Below are 18434 nucleotides of genomic sequence, written 5' to 3'. Positions count from 1 at the left end.
ATTCCTTCCAAACGTCATGAACAAACTCATAATGCGATGAAGGAAGCTCATATGTTGAAGCAAACTCTTTAACCTGATTAATGGGATGTAAGTAAGTGGAGCTAATTAGACGTGCTGTTAGGGAATAGCCCGTAGGAAACCCGGCATCGGTGTTCCGGGCAGTTGGGATCCTGGTCCTCGGCCAAAGCCATGTGGTTACACCAGCCTGAGTCTAACTCGAGTCTGGACACCTTTGAGATTTGCAGGAGGATGATTTGGAGATCTTTCTGTGGAATCTGGGGCTTGGAGAGAGGTGAAGTCACACGTTTCCTGGTGTGCCTGGATGAGGTGGGAAGCGGAGGGAGGAGAGCGAGCCAGTGACTCCTGTGCAAGGAACATCCTTCCTGGGGATTTTTTCCAAAGATAACTGTGGTCACAAGCTCTGTTCAAAGATCAGCAGCCACCTGAGCATAGATGTAGCTGTACATTTAATTTCAGGAATAGGATTAGCCATTTATAGAGTAAGAGCTTCCATTGGTACCTTCCCCTCTCTCTGCCTCTCCCTCCTTTCATTCTTTCCTTCCTCTTCCTTTTAATTTACCCAAGACAGTTTTCCCCTTCTCTCTCCTCAGATGGTCCTAATCCTAACTCAGACATGGGCTGTAGGAACACAGAGCAGTGGATTTTCCCTCTGTGGAGCATTTCTGCCAAGAGATTTCTGCACAGGTTCAGTGCAAAACCAGCTCAGGCAGCAAACCCACTGGTGGATCAAATAACATCCATGCTAAAAGCAGCCTTTGAGCTTTCAGAATATTCATCCCAGGGTCAGAGATTAAATTACCCCCTCAAATAAGTCGAAGAGCTCAGTGCAGTTCTTCCTGCAAAAGGTTTATTTGGATGGGCCTCGTTTGAAAGGAAGGAAAATTCCGGCTCTTTAGGAGCCACAACTTTTGAAGTGCTGGGCAAGAGGAGCATTGGCCTTGCACACATTTTGGGACATGGAGCACTTCAGCCTGGGCTTCTTGCTCTCTCCTGCCCAAGGGTGTCCCTGAGCAGTCCCATCCCACAGCCCTTCCAGGGAGCATTTTTCATTTCCCTGTAATTTCCCAGGTCTCCAAATCCATCTTGCCACCGGCCCTGGGAGTTTTTAGTGGAAGTTCTTCCAGGTCATACATTATTTAAGGGGGAGGGGGATGTCAATGCTGATACCATGAATGTTTCTGGTGTGAATTTAAGTTCATTGCTGTTTGTAGAAAAATTCTAAAGGGAGCACTGAAGCCACAAGACAACTCTGACTTTTCTGCCATTCGATAACAAGTTGCTTATTATCAATTGTGGTGTGGGGAGATTCCTTTTCTTTTTCTTCTTATTAAATCAAGGCATTTTTTTTAAGAAATATTTTATTTTTGATACAGACACAACCGGTGAAGTAGCAGTAAAAAACATCACCACAAAGAGGCACATGGCTTTGAAATGTTTTGGTATGTAACACAACTGTATTGTTATCAGGTCTTAACTTTTGCACAAAGAATATATTTTTTTTCCTTGTTCTAAAAAGCAAACCCTCTCTCAGCTTTCCAAGGGCTACACGTACCTAACGTGGCCGTAGGGGGACAACCCCCAAAAAAAAAAAAAAATCAAAGTGTCTCAAGTCATTTCACAAATAACATTGTTCTGTTTCTCTCCTTAAACGAACAAGAGTTTCTTTGATTTATTTTTTTTTTTTTTAAGTCAAATTTAGGATTCTGCTGTTCAGAGCAGAGAGGTCACAAGGCCCTAATGTATTTAGCATTGACTGCCCTCTCTTGTAGTGCGTCTATTAGTCAGTAATTTGATTTGTACCTATTCATTTGCAGTCCCTGCAGGAGCTCTGAGCTGGCCCCAAGTATAATTGGTGCTGTCTCTATTTTTACATCATTAGATTAGCCCCGACTCCTGGCCACTTGTTGTCTGCGCTTGTCTGTCCATTTATACAACCTAATGTAACACAAAATTCATTACTGATCACATTACTTTCAACTCTGAAGCCAGCTTTGTGATAAACATTTTGTTAACCCTTTCCTGCCAGCGCACAGACCTGGGGGATAAATGCACTTTTCCCTTTGCAGAAAAATCGATATCATAATAAAACAAAGTGCAGTCACATTTCTGGATTTGTCATTCCTCCCGGAGAGAGAAATGGGGAGGAACATATAGGAGATGACTAAATGGTGTCTGCATCCAGGCATCCACACTGCTCTGGATGCAATGAGCTCAGCAGTGTCCTTTCTACTGGAATATAAAGAAGTGACACGAGATAGGGCCAGCACTCAATTTAAAACTTAATTCCTTACTCATTGTTCTGCAAGTGTTTTAGCTCTTCTGGTCAGGCTGTAATCAGGTTATGACATTATTGGAACTGGACATTTTCCTTCCAGTGCTTTGTCTCAAAGTGGTGAGCAGAGACACAGTTCCCTTTCTCCTTAGAGATTTGTTATTGTTGTTGGGGTTTGTTTTGGTTTGCTTTGGGTTGTTGTTTTTCCTCCTAATGATGAAGCAAATTAACTGCAATACTCCAGAATTTCACAGGAAAATTTAAAGCTCTGTCCTGTCTCGCTTGGCTTTGCTCACGTTTGACTGTCTGTTGAGTCCCTCCTAAAGCATTAAGCTGTTTGCATCCCTGAGGCTTCTGCTGTTAATTCCAGGGGGAACAAGAGGAGAGCCACGGTAGGTATTCCCACAGGGAATTCCCAGCTCCACATGCAGCATCCTGCCCATGAGGTGATGCCTGCTAATCCAAAGAAATATATTTGGGTGCACGCAGAAGCTGTTGATTTTTTAACAAGTTTTCTAAATTCATGTTCTGTTTGCACAGCTTGGCTTGGAAATCTGTTATTTTGAGTTTTCTAAATATTTAGAAATGTTTCTCAGTGTTTATTAAATCTTCCCTTTAAAAGTCTGAGGCCTGAAGTCTGCCCCACACCGAGTGGTCCCACACTGAGCAGGGGGCAGGAGACTACAGGGTTTTTCCATCTCTAATCTCTATAATTACCTTGTCATTCCTTTTAGGATTCTTTGCATGGTATTTTTATGTAGAATACGACTTATGGCAAGCATATCTCTCTTAGTAAGTACAAGAGCCCTCGTCTCCCAGCATTTGAACCAGAACTGGTATTTTTACAGCTGTTTTGTGAGCCAAAACTTGTTGCAGCTGCTGAGGTGGTGGCAGAATAAAGACAAGACAGTTCCTGTCCCTCCTCCCGAGCCCAGCAGCCCCAGAGAGCTGTTTGGTATTTGCTGATTTTTGGGGTGTGCAGCACAGGCCATCACAAAACTCTCATAAACTGTGCATTGCCCTCTCCGGGGGAGATGGGAGAGGAGGCTGTGGAATGGAAACCCATTTGTGCAATAAATTGTTAAGCAGTCAAACTGTTAAATGAACACTTATTAGGGAGGTAGGACGAAGCATGAGTCACCAAACAGCAAAATACACATTAACACAGCAAAACCCCCGGCAGTAAATGGAAGGTCAAGAGCCAAAACAATGCAAATATTCCGGTGTGAGCCAACCCTCTGGCCCTGCAGCCTCCAGTGCTCCCAGCCCCTCTCCCACAGCAGGATCCAAACCTCCTGCTTTGGTAGCAGCAGGCACAGGTCCTTTGGTGAGCCCCCAAAGTGCCACCTCTGCCATCTCCAGGTCCTTCTCCCACCCCTCTGGATGCTGTGTCGTTTCCTGTTGTGCTGCAGTTTGCAGCTCTGCCCTCACCTCTCATCACCCCTTTCTCTGGCAGAAGATCAGGCAAATAATAACTGATTTTTGCCATAATCCTGCCTTGCTATCCATGGTGGAGTCTGAGAATATCAGGCCTTGGCTGATGGTGGTGTTGGCTGTCTGATGCTTGTAGGGTGTCTTAGGGGATGTGGTCAGGCAGAAGGAGAGAGCAATAGGGAAAAGGAGAAACAAACCCAAAGGAGATTTTGGCTGGGGGAGGATCTCACTGATCAGTGGGGAAGGAGACTCCCTGGAGCATCCCTGTGGGACCAGATCCAGTGGCTGCCCCCGGAGGAAGCAGGGTTGTGGCCAGGTCCCTGGCAATGCTGGGAATGCTTAGTTCTCCTTGAAGTATATATCCTAATTTGTGGTATGAAAAGATTAGCTTCCCTTCCATTCCTAGCCTGCTGTCTCCCCACCATGGATAATACATAAAACAGTAGACTTTTATTCATTAACATTTATGGGAAAATGTTAATATTAAACTGTAAGTGAAAAGCCCCATCTTATTGAATTCTTCTGCTGTGTTATTGGGAGCCTAATTTCATTTTGCATTTAAATAAAAACCAGATGACGTTCAGGACGGTCAGGGAAGCATTCTGTAAGTGAGAATTTATCTTACAATCTGGGTAAACAATGTCTCATCATTTAACAGTTATTATAAATAATGGCTTTTTAAGCACTTTGCTGGGAGTTCATATTGGCTCCACACGGGTTGCACTGAGGGAGAGAGAATTTCAGTGACATCTTCCAGGCATCCGGTGAGGAGGAATCATATCCTGAGCTCACTTCTCAAGCTGCAGCAGTTTTCATCCTCCTCTGGTTATTATTGCTCAATATTGTGTGACCAGAAATGCTAAGAGAAAGAAAAAAAAAATGACAAATTGGTTGGAAGCATTTTGGAAATGAATAAACTATCTGTGCTGCTGCCCCCACAAAAGGGGAAGGTGTTTTGGGGCCCTGCAGAGGTTCATGCAGGTGGTGGAACCTCCAAAGGGACATTCTTCCTGTAAAAATGGGGCTGTGTAAAAGTTGTACCTTCACTGAGAACGAAAAGGATGTTGAGGCAAAACATAAAGACAAAAAGATCCTAAACCAGCTGCTTTTTTTCTTTGTGTTTCTGGTGATGCCCTGTGAAACGACATCAGTGGTGGCTTCATGCTTGAGAATGTGTGAGCTAAGTTAGAAAAAAGAGTAAAAACGCCTAAAAAAATGTAAATAGCTTTTCCCCCACTCCTGTTGCTTCTATTCTGCCTTTAATTCCTGTCTCTTCAGGTGAGGTGATGGTGCTTTGGTGCTCTCTGGCTTTGCTCCTTGTTCCTCAGACATCACAACCTTGGAGATTCCTCCAAGGCATTTCCCACCACGGGCAGGGAGCAGCTTCCCCACAGTCTGTCCTGCATCCTGGGGAGGAAGGAATTAGTTTTCCATGCAGACAGAAGCAGGTGGTGAGGGGATGAATTTTAGAAGCAACTATCCACTGTTGTGAAAAGACATCAAATTTGAGAGGGCCTGATGTGGCTGGTGGTGTCACCTCTGGACACTCCACTGTAACATGGCTGTTCCAGGACATAAACTGTTTACTGCCCTTTTATGTGTGACTCATTTTATCCCATTTTCCAAAAAGACCCCCAGAGCTAAAATACCATCTTCTTTTATTTATTTATTTCTGGTATTTATTTGTTATTCCCTTGGTCAGTGACTTTCTCAGTAACTGCCCAACCCATGAACTCTGTGTTTACACCAAAAGCTGATGGTGTTGTGAAAGACAAAGGGTCAGTATCACTTCTCTGGCTGTTTCCAAAGATGTTTTTCTGGGAAGGCTGCAGGCAGGAAGGTGCTGGCAGGGTCAGCAGCCAGGACCTGCCCTGTTGCCTCTGTTCCAGCTCCAACTTGGTGTCATGGCATGGGAGCGAGGAGCCAGGAGTGGCTGGGAATGGAAAGCACAGGCAGAGCCCTGATGTCAGGTAGAAATGACATTTGGAGTCCTAATCAAGGGGCAGATTAACTTCACAGCCTTCCTCCCTCATCTGCAGCCGTGGAGGCAGCAGTGGGAGGGGAGCTGTACAGGGACAGATCCCTAACCTGAGATTTGGGGGTGCTTTCTTGCCTCCACTCAGGGCTACTTTTATCCAAACCCTTAAAAAAATATTTTTATTATATTATGCCAGGATTGTGTTGTCTCCTCCTTGGTTTATCTTTTGGAAACGTGGCTGGTCACCCATCAAAATGTGAGCGAAAAGTCTGCAGAGGAGCACAACGTGAGGAGCAGGTACTTATGTGAACTTCACTGCCAGATGCCCAAGTGCAAGGCAGGATCTGCCCAGCCTGAGATGACTTAAATGGCCTTTTGTGTGGGATGTGACCAGAGGAATGCCTTGGTTTGCCATCAGGTCTTTCAGGTTTCACACAGGGTTACCTTCCACCACGTGCTCCTCCAGCAGCTGCAGCTCATCCACACCTTTGTAGGAGTGTAACTACAAAGATGAGGCATAATAGAATCAATACTCAGAACAGTTTTTAAAATATGACTTTTAAAAAAGCAAAAACGTCCAGTTTACTATTTCCAGCTGCCTTCTGGCTTCAGGAGCACAAATGGGAGCTGCTGTGTTGAACAGCTCCATTAACAAAGGGCCGAATTAAGCTTCAGATGTCATTTTTATCGAGGCCCTCTCCTATTTATGTCTAACATCAGAATTTGGAGCTGTATAAATAAGAGAGAGTGTATTAAGAGCCTCAAGCAATCCTTCAAGGGAGAGAGCCCACGAGGTTGGCCTGTTGTTTTTTCCAGGCTGGGTTAATACTCAGCCAAGGTAAAGCCATGATTTTAAGGGGCCGAGCTGTGAGTGCTTCTTAAAATTAGGGCTGTGCATAGAAAACTGGTCTGTTTGAAGCAGCCATATCCACGTAATCTTTAAAAGAATTGACTAGATAGACTAAATAAGTTGCATTAGGATTACTTGGATGGGTTTGGAGTTTCTCAGTGACACTAAACTAGCTCTGGGGAAATGAGAGGAGGAGGGCTCTGCTCCTCAGATCTCCACCTGAGCTCTCCCCACTCAAGAGCCTTGAACTGTTTAGATGAGCAGGCAAGGCTGAGGCTGTGGTGACATCATTTCGTGAGCTTCAACAAAATTCTTCTGATTTGGACCAGCTGAGCATCTGCTTCCCCCAGACTTTTAACTTTTCCTTTGAATCAAACCCAAATTCCAGTCTGGTCTAGCTTCCTCCTCAGCATCACTCTGCACCAGGGGAACAGCCCAGAGCCTCTCACTGGCCCAAAAGGCCACTTTGTGTCAGAAGTACTAGAAGTTGTGCCAGAATTACTTTGCTTTGTAATATTATACTTTTAAAATGAGCTTGGCAATGTGTTTGTGTCAGGAGCACAGAGTGCACGCACGCAAGATGCACTGAGCACAGGAGTTGTGCTCCTCTGGCTTGCCTTGCCTTCCCACCTGAGGATTTTTAAGGAGGCCCCCTGACTGAGGTAGAGTCACACAGAGGAAAAAATTGGGTCTTTGCTGTGAAAGAAACTGCAATTTGGAGGGTCAGGTCTGAAATCCCCCATGCAGCGTGTTGGCGAGCACCGCCCAGACCCTGAGCTGACCACCAGGTTTGTGGGTTTGACCTTCAGGCAGCTTTTTCTTACCCAGCCTTTTTGCTGGGACTGCTTGGCCAAGCCCAAGGAGGAGAAGGAGCCCCCCAGCACTCCCCAAGTGCTCCTGGCCATCACACTCCTGCTGCAGCCTCCTCTGGGACAGGACCCTTCCCATCCCGAGACCTTGAGTGGCTCCATCTCTGGTGGGAAGAGGGATGCTCAGATCCACACGTGGGGTCCACACCTGCTCTGGATAGAAGCCTGGTGTTTCAGGAATAGGAGCATTGCCTCCAGAACTCCTGAGTAAGATCCCAAGAGTCCAGTGGGTGCAGGACACGGAGCTGGTAGGTGTCATAAACACACATTTTACTTTGAATTTGTAATTTCCTTTGTGGAGTCGAGGCTGACAGAGGGGTCAGTGTTGAGCAATCCGAGGCACTCCCATAACCCTGGGAATGAGAGACCAAACCCAGGAATTTTAATGCAGTGTTTTCTCTGCAAATGCTTTTGGTCTGATATACACAGATGTGCTGCTTGCGTAACTGAAGATGCAAGAGAGTTCTGCCTAAATACATTAAAAAACTTGCCTACACAGTGGCTCACACAGGAAAGCATGTATTACATACAGAATATCTTACAGGATTTTATAGTAGCAACATAGTGAAACTTTCAGGAAGGGGCAGGAGAGAAGTCCTTTAAACCCAAACAACCACAGTTTCGTATTCGTTTAAAAACCTCCTTTGGAAATGTTGTACAAGGCTTGCAGGATGTGATGGGCTACAGAAATTGTTTTCTACAAGCATTTGACTGTGGTAGCTTTTGAAATTTCACATGCTGACTAAAATCAGCAGCTCATCCTTCTGAAGTGCCATTTATGTAGGAAAACATCCTAAACCTTTTTACAAAAACATACAGCTCTAGGAAACTCGAGATTATTTTTTAAAAGCACTGGAGTCATTGTGAAAGTGCCTCTCATGAAGAATATTCTCCCTCTAAATGCCAGTCCTTTATCTGGTGCACTTTTGACCTTCCATAAAATGCTCAGAGTCAAGTCTGGCGAGATGCCAAAGTCTTGGGTCTCTCCTACTCCATGGGCTTGAGTCGTGTGGAGCTTCTTGGATTCTCTTTTTAAAGGGGTAAACAAGCTGCTTGCCTTTTTTTTTTTTCAGTAGACAGAATTCTTCAGAAGTTCATGCATGAAAATGCTCTGTCCTTATCTCCCCAATCTCTTTGTGCCTGAAGTAGACCCAGACATTCCTGTAAATTCAGGTGTCCTCCCCGTTTTGTAAGTGTTAAGTTGTTTGGCATCTCCACAGCGAAATCAGGCACCAGAAATTAGATTTGGGGTCTCAGAGGGGCTCAGATGTTCAGAAGGCTCAGTCTTCATTTCCCTGGTTCTCTCCTGCCTCCTGTACATCCTCATCTCCTTGCTGGATCCTGCCACCTTTGTTCCAAGATGCCAAGTTTCATCTCCAAGTGCACGGCATGAGCCAACTCTGTGTGGATTCAGCACTGGAGTTATTGTAAGGTAGTTTGACAGTAACTAATATTTTACATAGGCCACTGAATCCTGATTTCACAGAAGTTGTTCAGGCAGTGTTTTCCAGTCTTCTTTATTTGAAAATTTAATGGAGGTGCTTTTGTGGCACCTCGATGTCTTTCAGGTTGTGGGAATCAATTTTCAATGTTGGAATGCCATAGTTTTAATTTTTTTTTTAATTTTCTCTTTTGAATAGAGTTTAAAATCTCTTTTTCTCAAACTGCTGGTTTAAAAAGAAGGAAAATGAAGCATTTCTTAGGAGAAGGTCATCACAGCCACCCAAAGCATCACAGTAAATCTGTTCCCACAGCTGCCTGTGCTGGGTGCCGGAGTGCAGGCAAACAGGCACAAGGCTTGGGGCAGGGAGCAGCTTTGATTGACTTTTAAACATTATCATAATGTATAAAACTGAGAACTGACTTTCTGCCTGTGCTCCCTTTGGAAAGGGAGCAATACAAAAAATACGTTTGCCCAGAAATTTCAGCCATCTCAAATTAAAAGGAAAATTAAGAGCCTTTATGAGAACTCGGTGCTTTCGTTCCACTGTGATTTAATATTAACGATTTTTGTTTATCCCAATACCCAAAAGTGCAGGTTCCCCCGGGGGTGTGGTGCCCTCCTCTGCCCTCCCCAGGGCCGGAGCCGCTGGCAGGGCTGGAGCCAGTTCCGCAGGTCCTCGCTCGGAGCAGCCGCCAAGGGTGGTGGAGATGGATTATAATTAGAGCTCCCTCGTTAGCATAATTGCATTTCATTAAAAAAAAAATGGGAATACTCAAGAAAAACCTCCAACAGCAGCAGCAATAATGCAATTTCCAAGCATCCCAGTATTTCTGCATCCCGGTTCGGTTTCTGACCTCACGTCAGCTTTGGAGCTCTTCTCCACCTTGGACGGCACCGTGCACGTCCCAGGCAGCAGCACTGGTTCCCCTGGGCACCACTTATGATGCTTTTAGTGAATTTGCATGCAGAAATAGAGCCAAAAGCATCCAGCAGAGTTTGGGATGTTGTCTAAATACTGAAAGATGGAGATTTTCCGTGTACAAGCACCGTGTCTGTGTCCAGGGCCAGTGTGAGCTCCTCCGGGGGAGCACATCCGCAATCAGGAAAATTAAAATGTTTAACTAAGCCATTCACTGGGGAGCGTTGTGTAAATTACAGTTTAAGAGATCCTCAAGACTTCCATTGTGTTGATACAAATTGCCTTTTAGCGATCCCTTTATATAGGACCCTTTTGAGTGAGAATCCAGATGGCAGAAGCTACATAATTATTATTCATTACAGTTAATAAGTAACACTCAGAAGCCCCAGTCGGTTCTGCAAGTCCCCCGTGATGGGCACTGTGTAAATGTAAAGGTGAAAAAATAGTCCTTGTTGCAGAATATGTCAGGATTTCAGTTAAAGACGAGGAGGGGTGAAGGGCCCTTATGTGTGCCTGCCCCAGAGCCCCCAGGCTGTCATTCCCAGAGCTCTATCTGCAGGGAATCTCCTCACTTCTCCTCCAGAGGAAGGGAATTGTCTTTGGTTTTAAAATGAGGCTCGAATTTTGGCCTTTTAGCCGTTTGTTCAAAACTGCTTGTGTGGTTGGGGAGAGGTGGGTTTAGTGAGCAGCACCTTGTTTCTGTCCCCCACCGCTGGAAAATGCCTGTCTTGCATCCTGATTTCAGCAAGGGGCCAAGTCCATTCCCGCGTTTGCGGCCCCTCAGCGCACGGCAGAGCCCGGGAAGTTCCCCAAAACAATTGCTGTGAATGACAGAAATGAAATCGAGGAGATTCGAGCTCTGCTGGCCATTACCCCGCTTCCTGCATTCCTACTTGTTAATTGTCTAATTCCTAACGAGTCTTCGGGCGTCTGATGGACTTTCTGATGCGTGCTCACTCCGGCGCTTCCTTCCCTCCCCTCCCTGGCCTCATCCCTCGCCAGAGACCTTGTTCCTTTAAAAATGCCATCCTTAAAAATCAGAAATACTCAGCCCAGCAAAAGGAAAAGGGAACTTGACATTAGTTGAGCTTGAAAGGCTTGGTGCTGTGAAAAGTGACTGACGTGTGAAAAGAGGCTACAATTAGTTCTTTCCCCGAGCACTCTCCCATTCAGTCCAGGGTCACTCCTTCAGCGAGCTGCGGCTTTGAGGGTAATGTGTTGTGACAGTTTGAGATGATGAAGAATAATTCTTGTATTCAGAGTTGCTGCCGCTTCCCCGCTGCCCTGACACATCAGGCTGCTGTCATTGTATCAGTTATCCCGGCCGGGCTCTGCCGGAGCCTGGGCAGCCCCTCCGTAGGTAAGGAGGAAAGGGTCAGCTCTTCCAGCAAATGATTTGGGAGGATATTTTGAAACTGTGCTTAACAGGGGAAAGCAAACAGAGAGAGAGAAAGGAAAAACCATTAGGAGAAATAATGCACCGGAGAGGAGATTTTTGAGTAGACATAAAGGAGATACCAGGGCTTTGAGAGGGCCACTGCAGGAGAGCACGGATAAGGAAGGCAGCATAATTTATGAGTGTTCCGGGCAAAAGAGGGCTTATATAGATTTTCTACAGGCATCAGATTAATGCACCCCAGAAAATTATTTCACATTTAAGCTTGGCAGGGCTTTGTACCTTTCTGGATTTGTCAGAGTCCTTTGACAGTCCCTGGAGCTTTCTGGAATTGAGGGTGCAGCCGCCTGGCTGGACAGGGAATGGCACTGCTGCCCCAGGCCTGCAGACCCCAGGCTGTCCCCTGAGCAGCTCCTCCTGCTCTTCCTCCTCCCCTCCACCTTGGCAGCCAGCTCAGGCAGCAGAACAAGGGACAGGACAGTCTGGCCACAGCGTGGCTGTCGGGAATATCAGCAGCAAGCAATGTTTCCTGGGAGGTTTCATTTTCAGTCTCTCCTGGAACACCATCCACCCCGCGGGAGGGCCGTGCCGGTGCCAGGCTGCGGGCAGGCCTGCAGGCAGCGCTGCCAGGCAGGGAGCACCAGCATCTGCTTGCAGCTCCTTCCATGCCCCATTGCTCTCCAAATGTTCCCACAGCCCTGGAGCGTGGTGTGGGGCCATGGGATGGGGTGGCTCCCCTGGGGTGGGGTGGGCACCCCGGCTGGCCACTGGTTGTGCCACCTTCCCTCCCCACACCGGCAGCCACGAGGAGTTTTGCTGCTGCCGCCTCCGCCGCGGTGGAGAGCGCGTGTGCCCTGAAAATCCCTGTTACCCTGGGACCTTGGGTGATGCCAGCGGTGCCCATTACTGTTACTGTCAAAAGCGCAGGCAGGGCTGTTCCCAGCTCCCCTGAAGTGACTTTCTCCTCATGGCTTCAGCAGATGTTCCAGCTCCTTCGTCTCTTTTCCCTTTTTTTTAATTTTTTTTTTAGGGCAGTCAGGACTTTGTGAGTCGTTTCCTCCGGGGACATGGGCAGGTTTTAGTATTTACGTTTCCAGTATTAGCATTTATTTGTATTTGTGTTTGTTTTTCACGGGCTTCTGAAAGCCTCAGGGAGCCATTTATGGGGCCAAAATAATGCAAGTGCTGGTCTTCTCACAGTATTTCATTTCCTTGATGGTGGAAATGCTACGAGAAGAGCAGGTCTCATGTTATTTTGACCCCATAAATAGCTCCCAAAGGCCCCTTTCTTCCTTCTCCCACCCACTCCCCCCCAAATCAAATATTTAGGTTTCTGCAAAGCCTGACTTCTCAACCCTGGTTATCTTGCTTCAGCAGAAGCAAATTGCAGTTATTACAAAATAGCCAGAGAGTCTATAAGGCCGAATGGGTTTTATATGATGCACAATTTGTTGGCTACTGTACAAGTTCATTAAAGTGTATCATAAGAGGTTGTTTTACTGGTACATTTAAGGAAGTTAATACATCTCGACAGTATATGCATGGGGGAATGCAGATACAATAACCCTCAGACATGCTGGGGCCAAGTCCATTCCTGGCGTAACTCCACTGGAGTAAACGAAATCACTTGCTGGGCAGCCATGTCCTGCTCTGCTGGCACGGTGCTGAGCCCTGATCCTGCTGCTCTGGGCTCTGCTGCCCCTCAGCCCCATCCTTCCATGAGGGGATCCTTGGGTTTGCTTCTGTTTTGTGCTTTCCAGCAGCGTGTTCCCAGCACAGAGGGCATCAGTGGTCTGACTGGTTGTGTGATGGGTCTTCTTGAGGTCTGGGAAGTATTTCAGTCCCTTTCAGCTGTGCCACGAGGCTTGGCTGTTCCATCCCAGGGTGCTGCTTTTTGTTTTAGGGACTGGCTTCTCCTGGTACCCACAGCCCCACTACACCGTGGTGGCTCTTCTGCACTTGTTGGGTCTCTCCAGGCATCGGGTCTATCAGAAATCGTCCTCCAGTTTTTAGTCCGTAATAGGAGGGTTGTCCCCATGTCATGGAGCCATTCCCAGCCTTGTCTGAGCTTCCCATGGGAATGGCATCGATGTCCCTCTGCCGTGCCCTGGTCTGCTGGAAGGGCTGGGGGAAAGAATAATATTAAGTATTGGGATTTTTTAAATTTTCTTTTTTATTAATGAAGCAGGCCGATTTAGGGGCATGCAGGGAAACGTGCTGACGGGGATGCAGGGGGTCAGACGTGCGGGCAGGTAGTCCCTGGTGACCATGTAAAGGCTAATTGCCCCCCTGGCGTGACCCCGCCGTGCTCGAGCGCCGGGCGAGGGTGAGGGCAAGAGCCCAATTTCCTGAGCACGGCGGTGTCTCTGCGGCAGCGCTCGGCACTTTTACAGGGCTTCCTTGGGTATCAAAATACACTGCTCGTCTGCCTCGCTGGCTAATGAGTTCCAGAGTTTGCAGTGCCGGGCTGTTTGAGAGCGCCCGGACTCATATTCCATGGGGAATGCGAGGATGTCCCATCCGCAGCGCTTGGGGTGGCAGCTCGGATGTGGGAGCTGCTCGGGTTTTAGCCCGGCACTCTCTGAACCCAGAGGGGGACAGAGGGCTGGACGTCATCCCCTCCAGTTCCTCCTGACCCCCTGCACCTTCCATACCCTCTGTTTTGTCCCTCCCTGTCATGAATTGTCAGGTTTTCCTGCCTGGCAGCAGCAAGGGCAGCTCAGGGCGGCCACGCTCGGAGCTGTGGGACACAGCTGGGATGGGACCCCGTCCAGGCCCTGCGCCCACCCGCTCTGTCTCCTCCTGATTTTTGATCCAGGCTTTTTCCCTGGCTGGCATCAGTCTCTGCAGTGCCACCCCCTGGCAGGCCCCCGCAGAGGTGACAAGCACTGTCGGCTGCAGAAATCCTGCAGACCCCAGAAAAGCCCGAATTCCCCCAAATCCCATCCCAGCAGGGCGTGCGGTCCCGCACAGGGCACCGAGGGACAGGCAGGACACGGTGTGGGCATGGACAGGCAGGAGCTCAGCCCCAAGGAGCAGGAACAGCCACGCAGGATCCACAGGGGAACAAATGCTCCTCGCTCTGTCCCTCTCCCTTCTTCAGCCACAGTTACTAGAAACACATTTGCCCGAAAATCAATTATAGCTTGAAGAGAGAGCAGAGTCCCCCCACGAGGAGCCGCGCCGGGTTTGGGGGAGCCCAGCGCCCCGAGCTCTGACGTGGGATGTCTAACCAAAGCCAGCTGTGTGCTGAGGGAGATAAAAGCCCCAAATCAGACAGGATAAGCACGGCATTAGTGTGGGATACGCCACTCAGTTCTGATTTAAATTACTGGTTTTACTTCCTGAACTCATGGGAGAGTAAGGATGTGAGGAGAATGAAGAGGTTTAGACAGGGACATTCCTTCACCCAGTACTGGCGAGGCATGGTGGTGAACACAGCCCAGGTCGTGCTCACTGCTGCTCACAGGGTGACCAGCTTCCTGCTGATTTGTTTCCCTTGTATCCTGGGCAGATTATCTCCATCACAGGTTACCTTGGGGATGAGGGATTAAATCCCACAGCCCTCACTGCTAGGTGTGTGCTTGCCTGGCTGCTGCCCTGCAGTGCTCAGGTGGTGAGGGGAGCAGGGCAGTGTCCAAGGATGCTGGGGTGGGAAGGTGGGATGCTCTTTGGTTTGGGGAAGAACTGACTTTTTGCTTTGCCATGCACTTTATATATAGATCTGCCCTTATCACATAGTCTCACTGCAGCAAAAGGACTGCCAGGGCGTTCACAGGAGGTAAAATATCCCAGGTGAAGCAGTGGAAGTTGTGGACCTGCAGGAATATTTTGCAGAGAGCAGAGAGGGCACTGCTCCTACAGCTCCACCAGCTCCTTTGCATCCCAGCCAAGCAAAACTCGGGATGCAGGGACAGGGAAAGCTGCCTGTCTCCTCCAAGAGTTCACCCCTGTGCCTTATTGGGAACCATAGAATGGATAGCATGGGAAGAGACTTTAAAGCTCATCCAGTTCCACCCCCCTGCCATGTTCAGGGACACCTTCCACTATCGCAACATGGCCTTGGACACTTCCAGGGATCCAGGGGCAGCCACAGCTTCTCTGGGCAACCTGTGCCAGCCCCTCTCCACCCTCACAGGGAAGGATTTCTTCCTGATATCCAGCCTAAATGTACTCTGTTTCAATTTAAAGCCATTCCTCCTTGTCCTGTCCCTCCATGCCCTTGTGAAAAGTCCCTCTCCAGCTCTCTTGGAGCCCCTTTAGGTGCTCTCTCCCCCTTGGCAGCAGAGGAATTATTTGAAGCTCCTGTCCCTGTCCCAGCCCGGGCTGCGCAGACGGAAGTCGCAACCCACCGGAATATTTCTTGTCCCCTGTCACCGCGTGTCTGGGAGAGGATTCCTGTGGTGGATGTGGGCTCTGCCTAATCTCACCCTGCCTGCCACTGCTGAGTGCTGCCGGGGGGACGCTGCCCAGCAGCGCTGCTGCCGCCGGGGCCACCGCTGGGTTCAAGTGGCTCACAGAGAGGCCACGGCTGGAAACGATGCTCTGCACACACAGAAATCCTCCTGTTCCGAGATTAGGGAGCAGGAAAGGCTTTGGGAGGTCAGAGAGGGGAGATGTCTGGGTGTGTGTGACCAAGAGAGGGAGAGCCACAGCCAGGCTGCTTTCTCCTTTGCTTTGAGGCACAGCTCAGGAAGGGGGATATTTTCTCTATGACTTGAAAAAGCAGAGTTATTTACGTCCTTTTGGACAGGATAACAGGGTGTGGGAAGTCCCTGGTGTTCCCAAGGTGGAGAATGGCAGTGGTTAGGCACTGTTGGTACACACCAGCAGTAAGCAGTGCTGCTGCCAGTGCCCCTTCCCACATGGCTGGGAGGGAAGATGTTCCATCATCTACCACTGTTCTCTTTGTGCCCTGCTCAGTTCTGCCATGAGCATCCCCACTGTCAGGTCCTGACATGTCATGACTCAGCAGCCTCGACCCCAGGGAAGGGGCTGCTCTGCCAGGCAGCAGGTAATGCCTCCCTCCAGCTCCTCTTAGGCTCAGGTGAGCTGTGAGCCCAGCAGGGAAGTAGAACCAGGAGCTGGCATCCCCTGGGAGTGATTCCCAGATCACCCCAGAAAAGAAAGATGATGAGCAAACCTTGGAGCAATGAGGGATTTGTCAGTTAAGAGCCTGTCTAACGGCACTCTGGGTTTGTCCCAAACACTAACCAGGCCCTGCTCTCTCTCCCCTTGCAGAGCTTCAGCGAGAGGGAAGCATAGAGACGCTGAGTAACAGCTCTGGCTCCACCAGCGGCAGCATCCCGCGCAACTTCGACGGCTACCGGTCCCCCCTCCCGACTAACGAAAACCAGCCCCTCAGCCTGTTCCCCACGGGATTCCCCTAAATTAGCCGAACATCCAAGGAGAGATCCAGACAGGGTAACTAGCCGCCTCTCCGCCTAAACAATCCCGCTGTGTCCGTCACCTGCCGGCTCCCGCGGCGCTGGATGGTTCTCGTTACCCTGATGAATATTGACGACTCTCAGACCTTCCTGAAACTGTGCTCACGAAATCTTGACTCTGTGTCCCTGTGCAATATGAAGAGGCTCCGTCTTCAAATCCTGACAGCCCTGCGGCTCCTTTTCTCGCTGTCTTCAGGAAGAGGTTGGGTGAGGAGAGATATTTCTAAGCCATTTTTGGGTCAGGCGCGCGGTCTCACGGCCGCTCTCTGCTTTCTTCGTGTTGAGAGATGAATTTCTGTAACTCAGAGGAGCTCTCGCCGTTGGTGCAAGTGCCGAGCATTAATGGATGAACTGGAGAGACTGGAAACTGGAGGACTTTGTGTGGACAGGGTTGATAATGTCGTTCCTTCCTCGTCGCGTCTCCTTGCTGCCCTCCTTCCCCTCTGACACTCATCGATGCCAGGAGTATTACAAATGGAAATGTTTCTTTTCTGTTCTTTGGAAGGATTCTCTCTATTGCTCCGGTTTTCTTCTAGTCATGTATTTTAGAAACGTACTTAATTGACTAAACTGCAGTCACAGATTTCTCATATTTGGTTATAAAAGTTGTTCATTGGAACTCAGATATCTGTCCAGAAATGCATGTGTCATTGAATAAATCTAAGTTAAACAAGAAACTGCTTAAATGGCAATGTTCATGGAGTGTTACTGGGCTGACTGTGGGCTTTGTGTATCTCCCTGGACCAGACTCTGGGCATATTTGCTAACTCAAGGGCTTTAATTAAAGCCATCAGTGGTTGTTAGGCAGCCAGTCTAGCTTGGGTTTGCCTCCCCACTCCCTCATCCCTGTGTGTGAGGGATATTAAAAGTAAGGGATATTAAAAATAAGGGATATTAAACCCAAGATATTTAGGTGGTGCCTTGGCACCTCTGATAACCAACACCCATCTCTTGGGGGTGTCTGAGCCCAGCTCCAGCTCCTCATCTTGGCTGGGGCCCTTCTTCTTTGTCCCACTGATTTCTGTGGGACAAGGACCAGGTGCTGGGAGCACCCACCTCCACCCGTTCAGTTGTGGGATCACGGATCAGAGGCTTTGCAGAGCTGTGTAACAGCCTGAACCTCTGTGCCCTTCGGAACGTGCACAGTCAAAACCAGCCCCGCATAACTCTGCTGATAAAACAGTCCTGGGCTCACACATCATAACCACACGAATTCCTACATCTCAGCCAACTTGTGTCGAGAAGCAGAGTGAGATGGGACTGTCAGCTTATGAAATTTCCTTCCCACTACTTGTTTTTAATAGAAGCCGTTTGAGTCATGGTGAGGAGAGGAAACTATCTAAACCCACAAATCTTCTCGCACTCTTACAGCTCAAACCAGCCCTGCCAAGGGACACAGAACCGACCACCCTCTTCCTCCTCCATCCCCAAACACCAAATACCCAGTTCAGTCCTGGGCTTGATTTTCTTTTTTTGTTTTGTTTTGTTTTTAACTGTAATGCAGCCACTCAGAAGGTTTTGTTTTCTTCAGGCTTGGAAACCGCTAATAAAAAACTGAGAGTTTACAGCAATAATTTCAGCTTCTTGCTTGGTTTTCAGTCAGTCCTTTCTTAAGCAGAAAAAAAAAAAACTTCCTTGGGATGAAATCAGAGGAGAGTTTGCCTGTAAGTAAGTACTTGCAGCTCCGCTGGCTATATCTGCTGTAATGCTATGTTCCTTTTTGTCTGTAAAATAATGGCTTGAAGTAAGGAAGGGGCTGAGGGCAGGGCTGGCACAAATGGGACTGCAGGGTCAAGTCAGTCCA

General features: G+C 48.4%; 1 protein-coding gene across 9 annotated transcripts in view; it reads left to right on the top strand.

The window, feature by feature from the left end:
* BCAS3 (BCAS3 microtubule associated cell migration factor) overlaps positions 1–17307 on the top strand; it is a 316293-nt gene extending 298986 nt beyond the window's left edge. For 4 of the 9 annotated variants that reach the window (XM_064678040.1, XM_064678039.1, XM_064678044.1 and 1 more), the window contains one exon: positions 16425–17307. In XM_064678040.1, coding sequence (XP_064534110.1) covers positions 16425–16573 — 149 coding nt within the window. In that variant the 3' untranslated portion in view covers positions 16574–17307. Of the gene's footprint in view, positions 1–1394; positions 1461–16424 lie in introns of all 9 variants that reach the window. The other 5 variants (XM_064678038.1, XM_064678037.1, XM_064678045.1 and 2 more) reach the window with 2 other exon arrangements.
* Positions 17308–18434: the final 1127 nt, after the last annotated feature.

The sequence above is a fragment of the Pseudopipra pipra genome, chromosome 21 (genome assembly GCF_036250125.1).
Source record: "Pseudopipra pipra isolate bDixPip1 chromosome 21, bDixPip1.hap1, whole genome shotgun sequence".
In the NCBI taxonomy this organism is placed as follows: domain Eukaryota; kingdom Metazoa; phylum Chordata; class Aves; order Passeriformes; family Pipridae; genus Pseudopipra; species Pseudopipra pipra.
Note: the sequence above shows the minus strand (reverse complement) of the source record. Positions and strands in the feature narration are given on the sequence as shown.